At 42.2% G+C, this 14,260-nt stretch overlaps 1 protein-coding gene across 1 annotated transcript in view; it reads right to left on the bottom strand.

Annotated features, from left to right (window-relative positions):
* Positions 1-3,599: 3,599 nt before the first annotated feature.
* The window catches only part of AKR1D1 (aldo-keto reductase family 1 member D1), a 35,379-nt gene continuing 24,718 nt past the window's right edge, over positions 3,600-14,260 (bottom strand). Inside the window, exons 4-9 of the mRNA XM_009896371.2 lie at positions 13,237-13,314; positions 10,999-11,121; positions 9,072-9,181; positions 8,447-8,612; positions 7,583-7,665; positions 3,600-3,766 (exon numbers count right to left, since the gene is read on the bottom strand). Coding sequence (XP_009894673.1) covers positions 3,724-3,766; positions 7,583-7,665; positions 8,447-8,612; positions 9,072-9,181; positions 10,999-11,121; positions 13,237-13,314 — 603 coding nt within the window. The 3' untranslated portion in view covers positions 3,600-3,723. The remainder of the gene's footprint in view (positions 3,767-7,582; positions 7,666-8,446; positions 8,613-9,071; positions 9,182-10,998; positions 11,122-13,236; positions 13,315-14,260) is intronic.

Raw genomic sequence — 14,260 nt, 5'->3', positions numbered from 1 at the left:
TGAGGCAGTGAGCTCAGTAAGCTTCTCCAATTTGCTAGATGTGAGCAGATTGTATGTGGGGCCAGGGTTTGGGGTTTTTCTGTCTGTGCAGTTGCTTGTGGAATGTGTTTCCCAAGTGCCCAGCTGCAGGTCTGTTTATTTTCCCTCTTCTAAACCTGTCTCTTTGTAGGGCAGTATGGAGAACAATGGGGAGCAACGATCTGAAACTGAGCAAAGCAGGGGAAAAACCAGGCTAGACATCAGTAGCAGTTTCATAACTGATGAAAACAAGTATGGGAGCATTTGTCCCTGGGAAGAGGCTGAATCTTTTTTTCATCAGGTTCCAATGAGGCAATGCAAAGGAACAGTAGAATTCTATTAAAATTAGAGTTGGGGGGGGAAGGGAAATTTTTGGCATGACTTGTGCAGAAGGAACTCTCACAATCTGTCCTGCCTGTTAACTCAGTACAGATTGAAGTCTTGATTATAGGGTATTTCCTGTTAAATAGGCTTCAGCATATCGTCTTACTTATTCATGTGTACAAGGTCACCTAATTTATTAGAACCTCAGATGGCACCTAACCTCTGGAGAGATGTCTGGAAAGACCAGATAGTTGTGAAGAGGCTGGTGTGAGTGTTGAAACTGAGCTTTAGTTAACATTTGCAGTGTAGAAAACAAGAACTTTGCCAAACCCAGTCTGAACATTGGCCACAGCTGGAGACTTGCACCTGGTCAAGTTACAGTGCAAAAATTTGTATGGTGCTACTGTTAAGCAGTTGAGCCCTGATAGCTCTATTTAAGGCTTGTACTTATGAAGTAACTGGAATAACATGCTGGGTATGGGGATAACTGTACTCCTCTCTGGCACTTGAATTTAGACTTAGATTTTATTCAGGTTTTCAGCCAGAGCTTCAGCTGTTTGCAAAGGGGCAAAGCAGGGCTGCAATAGGAATTCTCATCGCCCCTGGGACCAGAGCTTTAGCTGACCTCAGGGTTGTTCTGAGACTTACAACAGCAGATTTCTAACCTCCCACACCTTTTTTTTTTTTTCCCCCCTCTGGTCTCAGTGGGTAATAGAATAAAATGTGAATTGCCCTTGGGTAACTTCCAGCAAGGAGAATGCTCTTTTATTGACACGGCATTCATAAATCCACTTACAAAGCCATGCAAAGGTCACTCTTGATGAAGGGGCCTGACTCCTCCAGTGGTACCCACTGAGCTGATCCAGGGATGTGTTGGCACTAGACCCATTTGAGAGCCTTGCTTTCTTTTCCTGTGAAATGGTCACTCTTGTACCTCTTTACCTCAGCTCTGCAGAGCACACCCTGACCCAACAGAAGTATCTGGCATTTTGCTCTTCCTGTTACTCCAGGGATGAAAAATAAAAGCAAATACTATAGGCTGAAGTTTGTGTGACCCATTTCCAATGGTAGTATGCATGTTTTAGTACATGAAGTACTCTCTTTGTGTGTGGTTTAGCTTCCTCTGAAATACCTGTCTTGTGTACCCTCCCTGTGGCAGGAAACTAGAGTGCTTGGGGGCAGGAAGGAGGGAAAATAGCCTTCTACAGATGTGGGTATAGGCTGAGTGGAGTCCCTCAGGGACTGGTACTGGGACTGGTGCTGTTTAACATCTTTGTGACATGGCCAGTGGGATTGTATGCACCGTCAAGTTTGCTGATGACACCAAGGTGGAGGGAAGAGATACCATCCAGAGGGATCTTGACAGGCTGGAGAGGTGGGCCCATGCCAACCTCATGAGGTTCAGCAAAGCCAAGTGCAAGGACCTGTACCTTGGTCAGGGCAATCCCAAGTGCAGACACAGGCTGGGTGATGAGTGCATTGACAACAGCCCTGCAGAGAAGGACTTGGGGGTGCTGGTTGATGAAAGGCTTAATGTGAGCTGGTAATGTGTGCTGGCAGCCCAAAAAGCTCCATCAAAAGGCAGCATGTCAAAGGAGGTGATTCCACCCTTCTGCTTTCATTCATTTAGAGTACTGTGTCCAGCTCTGGACTTTGTGCTCTGGACTTTGTTGGATGAGGGCTACAAAGATGATCACAGGGCTGCAGCACCTCTCCTGTGAGTACAGAGGGAGCTGGGTTTCTTCAGCCTGGAGAAGAGAAGGCTCCATTGAGATGTTATAGTAGCCTTCCAGTGCCTGAAGGAGGCCTACAGGACAGCTGAAGAGTAACTGTTTACAAGCGTATGTGTTGATAGGACAAGGGGCAATGTTTCTGAACTAAAGCAGGGTAGATTTAGATTAGACATTAGAAAGAAGTTCTTCACTATGAGGGTGGTGAGACACTGCAATGAGTTGCCCACAGTGGTGGATGCCTTACCCCTGGAAGTGTTTAAGACCAGACTAGACCAAGCTTTGAGCAACTTAGTTTAGTAGGAGGCGTTTCTGCTCATAGTAGGTGGGTTTGAACTAGATGATCTTTAAGGTCCCTTCCAACTCAAGCCATTCTATGACACACTTGAAAGCTACAAGATTTGCTGAGCAAACAAATGGTCTGAAAAAGAAATTGATGCTGTAGGAGTTAGTTTCCTGTACTCTGATGTCCATGCTTCTGCCCCCATGTTTCAGAATGGTGCGGAGAGATTGAAGGAATGTCTAGGTTTTAGTCCAACTGCTTCTGCATGATTCCTATCTGTTCTTGGACCTGCCAGTGTTCTGCAATCTCAAAGCACAGTTGAAAGTGGTACTTAAGAAAACCCCAACACAACAAACATATAAAACCAAACCAAACAAACAATCCAGAACAACAATAAAAGTCAGCAAACAAAAAACCCCAACACACAAACAAAACCCCTAGAAATAAACACAACTAACCAATAACCAAAATACCTCAAAAGCAACACAAAAGAAACAACAGAAACTATACCCCAACCTTTCTCCTCTTTTAAAACTTGGCTTCCAAATTCAGTATTCTCTTGGTCTGCAGTTTATATGAAAGACTGTCAGAATTTGTGATAGAAATTTTCTTGAGTGGTTATCAGTTTCTGGAGCATGAAAGAAGTTTAAGGGATTTTAATCTCATGAGGTGAGGCTTTCACTAGTGGTTGGCCCTGGTTGGCTACAGGTTAAATGAGCAATGATTTTTGCAAAGCCTTCTTTATATAACAGCTCAAACACAGATGCACTTGAGTCTCCTGTGTTTCACTGAGATTCTCAGCTGAGGTGTTTGAAGGACATGAACACACTTAAAATGCTTTAAGGCTTGAACTAGGTGCATGTGGAGCCAGTGGTGTACCTATGGAATGCAGGTCATGAATGCACATGAGGAATACTAGATATCAATATACATATATCTCTCTCAAATCCAATTAGTTCCCCACTCTTAACTTTTTCTCACTTGAGCTGTGAAACAAAATGATACTACTTCACATCTACTGGAGCAGAACTACGTGTTTCAAATTCAGTGAGGAATGTGCCACAGTGTGAAAATTATTTAGCTTGAACTAGTAAGCCTATTTTCAAGTAAAATCTTCACTTTGACCAGCTGTCAGTTTTGAAGCTTCAATTCTCAAGAGTTAGAGCTTCCTACCTCAAAATCAGAGAGTCAATAGGTTAAATAGATTTGCTTTTCAGTAGCAATAAGAGGCTGACAAGGGGAAGTAAATGTCTTGTTTTTAATGCTAATTTGAACAGTCTCCCAAGGAGTCAAAGCACCAAATGTCGTGTCTCTTTCATTGAAGCATAATGGCACCAAGTGAGGAACCTGTGCAGACACACCTTCTTTTCAGTATTCATCGCTGAAGGGATACTCTGGATGGTCACGCCACCTGTGGAGATAGGGCAGATTGAACTAGTCAGCTTCTTGGGAGAAACAGGGTATCACATCACATCATAGCTGTCCTGTGCCTGGCAAACCTCTTCATTACAATGTATTTGTGGTCTTTATGGAAGGCTCTACTTCTTATTCAGAAGCTGTCTGGTCTGAAAAAATCCCTGCAGAGTTGGAAGCAAACCTGCACGTTCAGAAAGAAGGCAGGGAAGGACCGTTTTCAGTCCTTCAGACCACATACCGTAGGGACGGAGGGGGAAAAACTGACAAAAGTTTGGATATCAGCTTTCTTGCTGTTTAACTCAGTGGATTTAATTCAGTCTAGTAGAAGTGTCCTAGAGAAGGGAGATGACTTCTCTATGTGTGTATTTGGAAGGGGAAGACATATTTGTCTGGATGTCTAGAAAGACACTCAAAAATAAGGGCTATATTTGAAGGATAAGTGGAGACACCAGATTGTACTACTTTGGTTTATGCATTTGGAGCTGGCATGGGTCTGGTATTGTGCTTCCTCCAAGTGGCTGCTGCATCTAAACCATGTCTGGCTGTTCTCTAACTTAGCCTAGATGCAGATGCTCTGCCAGGTTAATAGCACCAGTGGCAGAGAATTTACAGAGAAGCTTTGGGGTCCCCCAATTCAGGGAAGAAATGGATTTTCATGGCTGCATACTACCAAAGGCAGAGATGCTCCAGGCTTCATTTTAAAAACGGCATCATCCCTGAGCATGCAGTCCCTGAGCCAGGATCACTATAAAAGGCAAGAAGAAAATTCCCAGAGTCAGGTGCAGATGGAAAAGTAACTGCCCATTTTTGGAGGACTTGAGAAAGGGGCAGTTGTGGGGGGTTGGTTTTGTTTCCCCTTTTCATTTTTTTTTCTTTCTTTTTTTGAAATGGATTTTCTTGTTCATTTTGGATGATTCTAAACCACAAGCCCTTGCCTGACAAACACTCTCCATTAACAAAACCAGAAATTCTGTAGAGCATTCTCAGGTGCACCATGGCTGAGGGCTGCCTTGCCTTTCAGCAGGGCATGACAAATACTGGCATTTATCCCAGCTGTGAATTGTTCCAGTTTGGGAAGGATACATTTCACAATGTTGAAGCTGACTAACTGGAAGGCATCAAACATTTTGAATTGGTTGTGTCAAAACATTTCAATCCAATATTCAGCCAAGCTGAAGTGTTTACACATTAACAGATTGAGTTGGTTCAAGAAACCAAAAATTAAACAACAACAAAAAAAGAACCAAACACAACTGAAAAAAATCCCAACCAAAACCAATCCCAAAACCAAACAAACCCTGAGCCACAACACTTGGGCTTGTTTGGTTCCATTATAATTTGAGAATGTCTGAGTTGCCAGTATCATAATCTCTACTTTCCATCTGTGGAGCATGCTTGCTAATCAGTTCTCACATGTACAAAGATTTGAGTGCTCCGAGTGAAAATGATTCACCCAGGAGTCAAAGCAGCTTGGAATGACTTGTAATTAAGACTATCCATAGCAGATATTAGGAGTACAAGATAAATCAAGCAGACAGACTTACATTAATTTTGCCCAGCACCATACTTCTAGATTTCCCCAAGGTGAGAAGAACTCATTTCAGACTGAGATGTATTAAAATACTAATTTTTACAAAACTCTGATTTCCTGCTCAGATGCTTAACTTGCTCACCCATTCCACTGGCTGCAGTATCCTGCTATTTGTATGGGCTTACTCCCGCCATCAGAACAATAGCTTTGCATGCAGCACTGGTGGCAGCTGATAACTGGAAGAGCCAGAGGAAAGCTAGATTCTTCCATTCCTGCTGGCATTTGTGTCATAGCTGTTGAAGGTTTTGCACAAAGCTGACTAACCAGAAATCTTTGTTCATGGTGGATTGACTTTTTCAGATACATATGGATGGATGAAATAAAAAATCTCTTTATGCTGGTAACTCATCTGTTGTAGTGTCAATTCCAGACACTTCAATGTGAGAACACATAGTAGGCAGATAAATGTTTATTTGCTCCTTACATTGCAACATCCCTTTTCCAAGAAGCATTTTTCACAATTAAGGTCAGACTGCATTTAAGCACTTTCCCTAAACATGGCACTGCTGTGAAAATAGAGCCAAAATCCTACGCATCCTGTTTTCCTTATCCTCAGTGATCTCCTGTGACCAAATTTAGTCTAATAGAGCAAAGCATTTAGTTTATTACTTTTTGGATTGATGGCTTAGAAAGTTCTCTTGTGGGCACTTGCATGCTTTAACTTTGCCTCTGGAAAAGGCTCTTGAATTTGCACCAAGGTTACATTTTCCTTATATAATCACTGGAAGTTTAAATGATGTCATAGCTCAGCTTAGGTATGCAACAACAACAAATCCCTATTTCAAATACCAAAACACACACAAGAATCTGTTATGTCAGTTGTGAGAAACCTTCTGGAATTAAATACTGCTAATTGATGGAAGGCTACTTTAAACTTAAAGAAACTAAAGTTTCAGAGCACCTGGCTGAGTTAGATGTGAAAAGTGAACTCCATTATGATGTTTTTAACTTGGTTCATATTTCCCATCATATTTGTGCAGCACAGTAAGTGGTTTATTTGTTCCTTTACAACATTCTCCAATCTTTTGAGCAATGGTCAATATTTTAGAGTGCTGCTGCTATCCTGCTTTTCATTATTTTTAGTATTTGAGCGCACTACAATTTGGCAAGACCCAGATAATCCAAGGTAACAAAGATAAATGAATCTCAAGCATTTTTCTACAATGCTGAGTGCCCTGAAAAGGAGAAAGCACAAAGTTTGGCCATAAACTGTAGATGCTCTTGAACTGAAGGAAAAACAAATAGCCTCAGCCTCTGGAAGAAGACTCAGCCTGAGTCTTCTGGGGTAGCACAGCCTTCAAGTAAAGTAAAACTCGCTGAGTGGTAAGGTTCAGATCACAAGCAATCAAGAGATCAAGCCTTGCAGGTTCTTAGAACAGATAATTAACAAGGTGTAGCAGTTAAACTGTGTGGTTTTCTACTTTTCATATGAGAAGGTACAACTCAACATGAGAGCAGGAAAGGGAGATTGTTGAAGAAGGCAGTGTCAGAGAATGACTTGTGGTCATTAAGATGTTTCCTCTTTCATGAGGAAGTTAGGCAGGCATATTTTGATGTACTGACCGAAGTAGTGTGTGACGAGCAAAGCTCTCCCTAGATTAGCCCTGAGTTTTCACACAGCAGGGTTCTGCATTCTCAGCCTTACATAAGGCAGTCTGGGACAAGTTGCCTCTGGAAATGCTAAGTTTACAATCCATGGACTGTTGTACTCAAGCAGCAACATGGCTTTCTGGGCACTGGAAATGAAGGTGATAAGTAGGGGAAAGACAAGAAACTGCTCCTAGTTGTATTTCAGCAACAACTCGTGGGTGGATGAGGCTGTTGTTACAACACATACAGAGAGCATTTAAGGAGATGGAGCAGAGATGGACTAGCCAGATACAGTCACTTTTTACCATGTAGGCTTTTGACATCTGAGCTGACACTTATTTATGCAGTGGGTCCAGGAACATATTCAGGCCGCATCAAAAACCTCCCATAAGACTTACCTTAAAATAGGGACATTTGTACAAAATTTAATATTAAAAGGAAGTTTTGTGTGTGTGAGTTATTTGTGGTTTGGGGGAGGCTTTTTGGGGGGGGTTGTTTTTGGTGAGGTTTTCTTTGGAGGGGAGGAAGGGTTATGAGGTTTTTGACTTGGTTGGTTTGTTTGTTTTGTTTTTAAATCCTCTGGAAAGACAAGAATACTCTGTGAGGCTCTAGGATTCCTTCCCAACTTACATTAGCAGTTCCACATAACGAACGTTTTTGTTCAGGGCTTCAATTTCTTTCATCTCTTTCTCAGTGAGGGAGAAGTCAAAGATCTAATGGAAGGAGATGTTAGGAATAAGTTAGTATTTTTTGTCATAATCAACATTTATATGTTCCAGATTTTAGAAGTACAGTCCCCCTTCCTTCCCAACCTCCCTTAAAAATCCATACTGGCTTAAATTTATAGGAAAGTCTTAGGGCCATGAATAAGTTCAGTCCCATTTGTTCATACTACTTTTCAAGATAAAGGAAGTAGTCTGGCAACAACCGGGGCACCAACTTTGAAAGAAATACAGTGGCAAGAAAAGTGGAGAGCAATGTGGGTACTGAGTGCTGCAAGGGATGTGGGAACGAATTATTCATTTTATTTGTGTGTGGTAATCAAGACAAATGCTTTCTGCTGAGGTGGTTGTGAGCCTTTCTGGCACACTGGTATGCAGCAATCTTTCCCTAACAAAGATGTCCCATAGGTGAAGACTGGGCAAAACAAGACAGTCATTCCTAAACACCTACAGCCAGCAACCTTGGGCGGCTGACCCACAGGAATACTCATTTGTGCTCCTCATTGCAGCAGCCAGTGCTCTGGGATATACTATCAGCTGGAACTTCAGCTTCCCTAGAGGGCAAAAGGACACCAAAAATTCTTCTCTACTTTGTTATATTACTGTTACATCATGGTACCATTAAGTGATAGGGACAACAAACATCAAATGTGGCAAAGACTGACAATGGTCAAGCTTTATGTCTACAGAAAAACATGGGGGAATTCACCTTCTATAGGTGCTAAGTCAATGGAAGTAGATTCATCCATGCACCATTGGAATACAAATTTACCTGGAAATTCTCTCTGATGCGTTGTGGATTAAAGCTTTTGGGGATGACCACCACCCCTCGCTGGACGTTGAAACGCAGAGCAATCTGTGCAGCTGTCTTATTGTACTTCTTCCCAATGGCATTCAGCACAGGATCCTTCAATAATGGAGGGGAGGACACATTTACCCTGGAAGAAAATTGGAAAAAAGAAAACATGCACACACACCCCTTATATTTAATGTCAAAGCATACTTGTCTGGGGACAGAATGCTGTGTCGAAAAGGCATGTAGTGTGAAATAAGGGAGAAAAGCTTAGGCATTTAGGTTGGTTTGTTGTCAAAGACAAATTCCTGTGGGATGTCCTCTGGTTTCTACTGCCTCACCTAAGCTTTCATATTCCCAGTTACAGATAGTTGCTTTCTGTAAAAGGAGATTTAAGATGGCCTCCTATATAGACACCTTGGTTGTTGTTGTTTTATGTGAGGAGTGTTGCAAGTTCACATTCACAAGAGTAATATTTAGGCACTGAAGTTCAAAACTACCTTGAAAAATGGAAGCAAAGGTATTTTGCACAGAGAGGCAGCAGGGGAGAACTGTCATTATTTTCCTTGATACTGTCCTATTAGAAATTAAGATTGGGACTTACCATGTTTCATCCCTTGAAGTTCCTAGTGGGCTGTACCCAACAATAACAATGTCATGTTGTCTGCAAAATTCTAAGAGTTTGGGTTGGGTGAAATAAGGATGGCATTCAACCTACAAGAGTAATGTAGAAATAATGATTAACTGACAAGCAGATGGTGTCCCAATATTCATGAGAGCTACAAACCAGGTGATGCTTTCAGGAAAGGATACATATAAGGTGTTCAAGAGGAGATTGGACGTGGCACTTGGTGCCATGGTCTAGTCATGAGGTCTGTGGAGACAGGTTGGACTCGATGATCCTTGGGGTCTCTTCCAACCTTAGTTATACTGTGAAGTTGTATAATTGTATATTGCTGGGTGATATATTTAGTTATTTATTTTCTGGACAGCAGGCCAACATTTGTGATTGCAGTTTGGCTGGTGGCACGTTTTATTGGCCTCCAGTGAAAAGGTGGCAATAAGTGTGGGGTGGTGGACGTGAGGGAAGCTCATTAGAGAAGCAGGCCGAGAAGGCAACCCATTTCGTGGTGGTTAGATCTTTGGTTTTCTGCCCCTTGCATTCAGCATGGCTAATCTAATGTTGCTTTTAGGGGAAGTGTTGGCATAAGCTGTCTTGCACAGAAGGGTGCAGAGGGATATGCACAAGGTGAGATAAGTCCCTAACAGTTATGACCTTGGTATGTGCCTTAGTTTTCCACGTTGCAAATACCATTCCCTTACAAATAGGGGTTTTCAGGCTGCGTTCTCTGTCTCTAGGAAAGGGATGTCTACAAGGTAACCACTGTTTACAAGTGGTCTGAAGCTGGCTGGTAGAGCTATGCTTGCTGGCTATCTTCCCTAAGATGGGCTTAATCTTTAGCCCAGTTTTCCTTGATCTCGGGAAGCAGCAGCAAGGCTGAGTCTTGTCTTAGAGGTATGCCAGAAACAGCAATTGGATTTTGCACCAGCTAGGCACGTTAATACCAGTGAAAGGTGATGGAATTTCCTTCTCTCACAGGCTGCCTTTCCCTCAGGCCAGACAGAAGGGAAAGGCTATGACCCATCTCTGTGTCCTGCCCCATGTCAATCCCTGCTTTCTGGCAATGTGCTAATGTTGGGAAGCTGGTCCCAGTTGGTCTCTGGCCACTTCTCTGATACTGCTAACATGGATATTTGTTTGTGCCAGATGAGTCAGAAGAGCTTCCCAATGATTTCTAGGAAATGCAGTGGGCTGCCAAATATCAGAGCCAAAGGTATTGGGCATCCAGATGGGTCACTGCCATGTACTACCTTCTCTGAGCTCTACTACTGTAATTCAACTCGGACATGCCTATCATCTTCACTGGCACATTCAGCTCAGGTTGGTTGCTTAACAGGGTCTCCTCTTTAATGTATTTTTTTCTCTCACTCTTAGTGATGTCTTGTAGGAAAGGCACAAGAGGGCAAGTACAGAAAATTTAGGAGGTGCTTCTAATGGCTTTTAAACTTTGGAAGCTTAGAGCAACTTGGGATCCCTGATACTTATGAGTTGTTTTGCTCTCGTGTCAGCTAAGGTAGACATGGCTTCACTGAAGATTGATTGGCTCTGAATGGTTTGTCTCAGGAATTTTTTTGACTTGAAGTAAGGTGCTTGGCAGAGGTTTAAGATCTGTATTGGCTTGGCATTCAACCTTGCTAGTGGAGCTTTGGCATAGAGGCACCAGTTTTTTTGTCCTGGAGCTGCAAATGAGGAGAACAATTGGTCCACACCTTCAAATATTTCTCTTTAGCTCAGGTAGGATAAGCAATATTTTCAAGCTAGGAATAGAAGAGTGACAGTAGGGAGGGCAGCACCTGTGGCAAAGTGTACATCACCTTTATGCATGTGGTGGTTTAGGCCACATCTGCTTCTGAATTCCTGACATGGCAGTGGCACCATGGCAGGCATCGCCCTCGGCTTGCAGTCATACCTGGTTGCTGACAGGTTTGTACTTAAGTCCTGGCTTGTTCAGGATCATCTCCAGCTGCCTGCGGTTGAAATTGGATACTCCAATAGACTTTGCCAAGCCTGCATCTTTACATGCTTCCATAGCCTGCAAGGAAAGTGAAGACCAGTGGAGCCCAACATGTTTGCTTGATTTCTTGGTGCATGCTTTTTAGAGGTAGGTGGAAGATAGTCCATTCTTGAGATGGCAGGCAATCTTTGTTACAGCAGAACTAACAGCTCTATTATCATGAGGGTTGGTGCCATCCCACTATTCTAAACTCACTTTCCAGACCAAATCCTAGTGTTTTATACCTCGGGTACAAATTGCCTGGAGAGCAGAAAGATTCTTCTGAGGTATAGATACTTAAGTGCCAGACATCTGCTTTTAAAGAGTTTTGCTTACTTTATGCTGATTTAGTAATGGCTCAAAGCTCAAGAAGAGAAAGAGAACAAAACAGATTGTTTTCCTGATAATTCATTTTTTTCCTGTTGATTGTACAACAGGTTTTTGTATGAGGTTTCTATCCCATGAAATCCTCGAAGCATCTGGAAAGGCACATCACAAGAACAGCAAAACTGCAGTACAGCATAAAGTGGGGGGGGAAAAAAAAAAAGAGGAGAGAGGAATTCTAGATATTCTGTACTTCAGACAAATCCTAATAGCTGAGAAAGCCTTGGATATGAATATATGCCCTAGTCTTTATTAGCTTCATCTGCGGGATTGTTAAGGGGAAGTTTTCCCCCTTTACTTCCAGAAACTCTGCAGTGATTCAGTGACTGTTTGAGGCAGAGCAGACCCCACTGTGGAGCTGGATGCCCTTTCTGACAGCTTTGTTATTTCTTTCTGTCTCTCAGGAGCTGAAAGCAGGGAGGTAAGAGGGACCATGTTTTTGATGACCTCTAGCTGGCCTCATACGCTTTGTATCACTCCGTGACAAGTCAGCAAATACAGTCATCTGGAGCCATTTTTGCCTGCTAGCACCATACCAAAAGAGTGAAATTATCTGGTTTGAGTTTAGCCAGTTTTATTTAAACTCATGTTATTATTTGCAGGCACTCACCACCACCTATTTTTCTCTTAACCTATTAGCTGAAGAATGATCTGCTACAACATATTCTTTACAATAAGCATCAGCTTGAATATAAAAACCTAACTGCATTCGGACAGCTGTTGCCTTCAACATTTGAACAACTAGCCTGTGAAAGAGAGGACTGAACTGCCTCAGACAAAGATAAGTGCAACATAAATAGCTAATGTGGAAGTCCCTGGTTTTCCCTGAGACCCAGCTTGAGCTCACTCCCACTCTGATTCAGAATGTCATCCATTCTCCATCTTTATCTGCAGCACTACAGCTAAAATCAGACATGGCTCCCCAGCTGTGGAACAGTGCCAGCTGAAATGGAGCATGCAGTAACCCATTGTTATCTCTTGGTGTAAACTAGGCTGAATTAGTGATGCTTTTGTAGCAGACCTGATGCAGAAGGAGAGCTGTCTGGCACTGGCCATAAGTTAAAGAGAGTCCCAGACCTCAAAAGACAGGAATGTGAGGACATTGCTAATCTCACTTTCTGCCTCACCTCACCTGCCAGGTAGCATCAGGCTTAAGAAGATATCTAGCTATACCATTAGAATGCATCACATAAACATTTAACAAATGCTACTTCCCTCCAAGTTTTGTTAGCAGAAAAACCTCGTATTTGCACCTGATAATTAAATTTAGTAGTGAGTTAATCTGTTCTGATGGCAAGAGTTTGGGTGGGATATTTTTTTTGGATGTTTCTTTTTGGTGTTGTGGTGTTTTTTTATGGTGAACTTTAGGGCAAATTCTGATTTTCACGATGGTGAAAAAGTTTATTTTATTATTTTTTAGGGAGGATCTAGTCACTTCTTAGGGCTCCAACTTTCTCCTGCTGCAAAGATCTAATAAAGAGGAGAGATTGGTAAAAACCTACAGATACATCAACCAGCAAGTGTGCACACTGAAAGAATGAATGTAGATGTCAGATATTTCAACAGTGTTTTATTTCATTATAAAAATAATTAGGTGATGGCAAGAAGCAACATCCTTAGGGACAGAAGTAAAATTTATCCATGGACTAGTAGAATTTGATCTGTTTGCCCTATCAGTACGACTCAGCTCTGTTTGTGAAGACCACGAGTAAAACTGAAAACGAGAATCTGTTTTTCAAGCTTATATGGATGGATGTTGTGTTTGCTTACCTCCCAAGTGGCACATAAGTCTGTCTCGTGGTAGATCATTTTCCCATTTTCATCTCTTGGGTAGATTGCATCTCCAGGCTGAAAAGCAAAACCATACTTTTGTGCTTTAAAGAAAGAAAAAAAATCACTCCTCAGAGCAAAGATGTTTCTACAGACTCTCTGTTTCTACTAGCAAACACCAAAAAATTTAAAAATCTTTCTTAACACCAGAAGTTCAACAGGTCATTCATGCTGGGCTTGCCACATCCTCCACTGCTAGATTGTCCTTGGATACACTTTTGAACTGCCCTAAGTGCACTCTTGGGAGCTCCCGTATGGCCTTATTTTTTTCGACAAACTTTCAACCTTCATGTTATGGCATCCAATGGATCAGCCTCCTTCTGAAGGGCTGGGTTAGAGTAGCAACCTGTATTATCTTCTACTTTTTCATTTCTTTCTTCCCAGCCTTTCCCCTGATCCTGCTTGTGACCTAGGCATCTGAGAAGAATACCAGCTCAGTCCAGATCCCAATAGTTGGAGGGACCATTTCCAAGAGCTGCTTATTGGTAGTATATATCTGTGCATAGCTGTAGTTCAGGCCTTGAACCTCTGAAGTGCATTTTCCACCTTTCTTTGGGCACTAGGAATTCTTTCTTCCTATCTCCATATCCCTTAAATAAGACTTCAGGGATTCATTATGATCTAGTAAGTAATGAATGCAGCTTTCTCATATTTGCTGGTCATTTCACTGCTGTTGCAGGCAATGCATTAACACCTCCCTCCCCTTTGTCTGATTGCAACATCAACTTTTATTTCAGTGATGTTTGAAACTTGATCTGATTGCAAACTGCTACATTTCAAATGCCTGGGTACAAGATGTTGACATGGTAACTCCTTGGGAACATACAGCTGTGACTAATATGATCAGTAACTGGCCCTCCCAGTTCATCCAAGAAGTTCAAATTCAAGGCATTTCATGGGAAAAGTGAGCCTAAGGAAAACAGCCTTGGATTTCAGAGGCCAAGGTCTATGTTACAGGCATAAT

The sequence above is a fragment of the Dryobates pubescens genome, chromosome 15 (genome assembly GCF_014839835.1).
Source record: "Dryobates pubescens isolate bDryPub1 chromosome 15, bDryPub1.pri, whole genome shotgun sequence".
Taxonomy (NCBI): domain Eukaryota; kingdom Metazoa; phylum Chordata; class Aves; order Piciformes; family Picidae; genus Dryobates; species Dryobates pubescens.
Note: the sequence above shows the minus strand (reverse complement) of the source record. Positions and strands in the feature narration are given on the sequence as shown.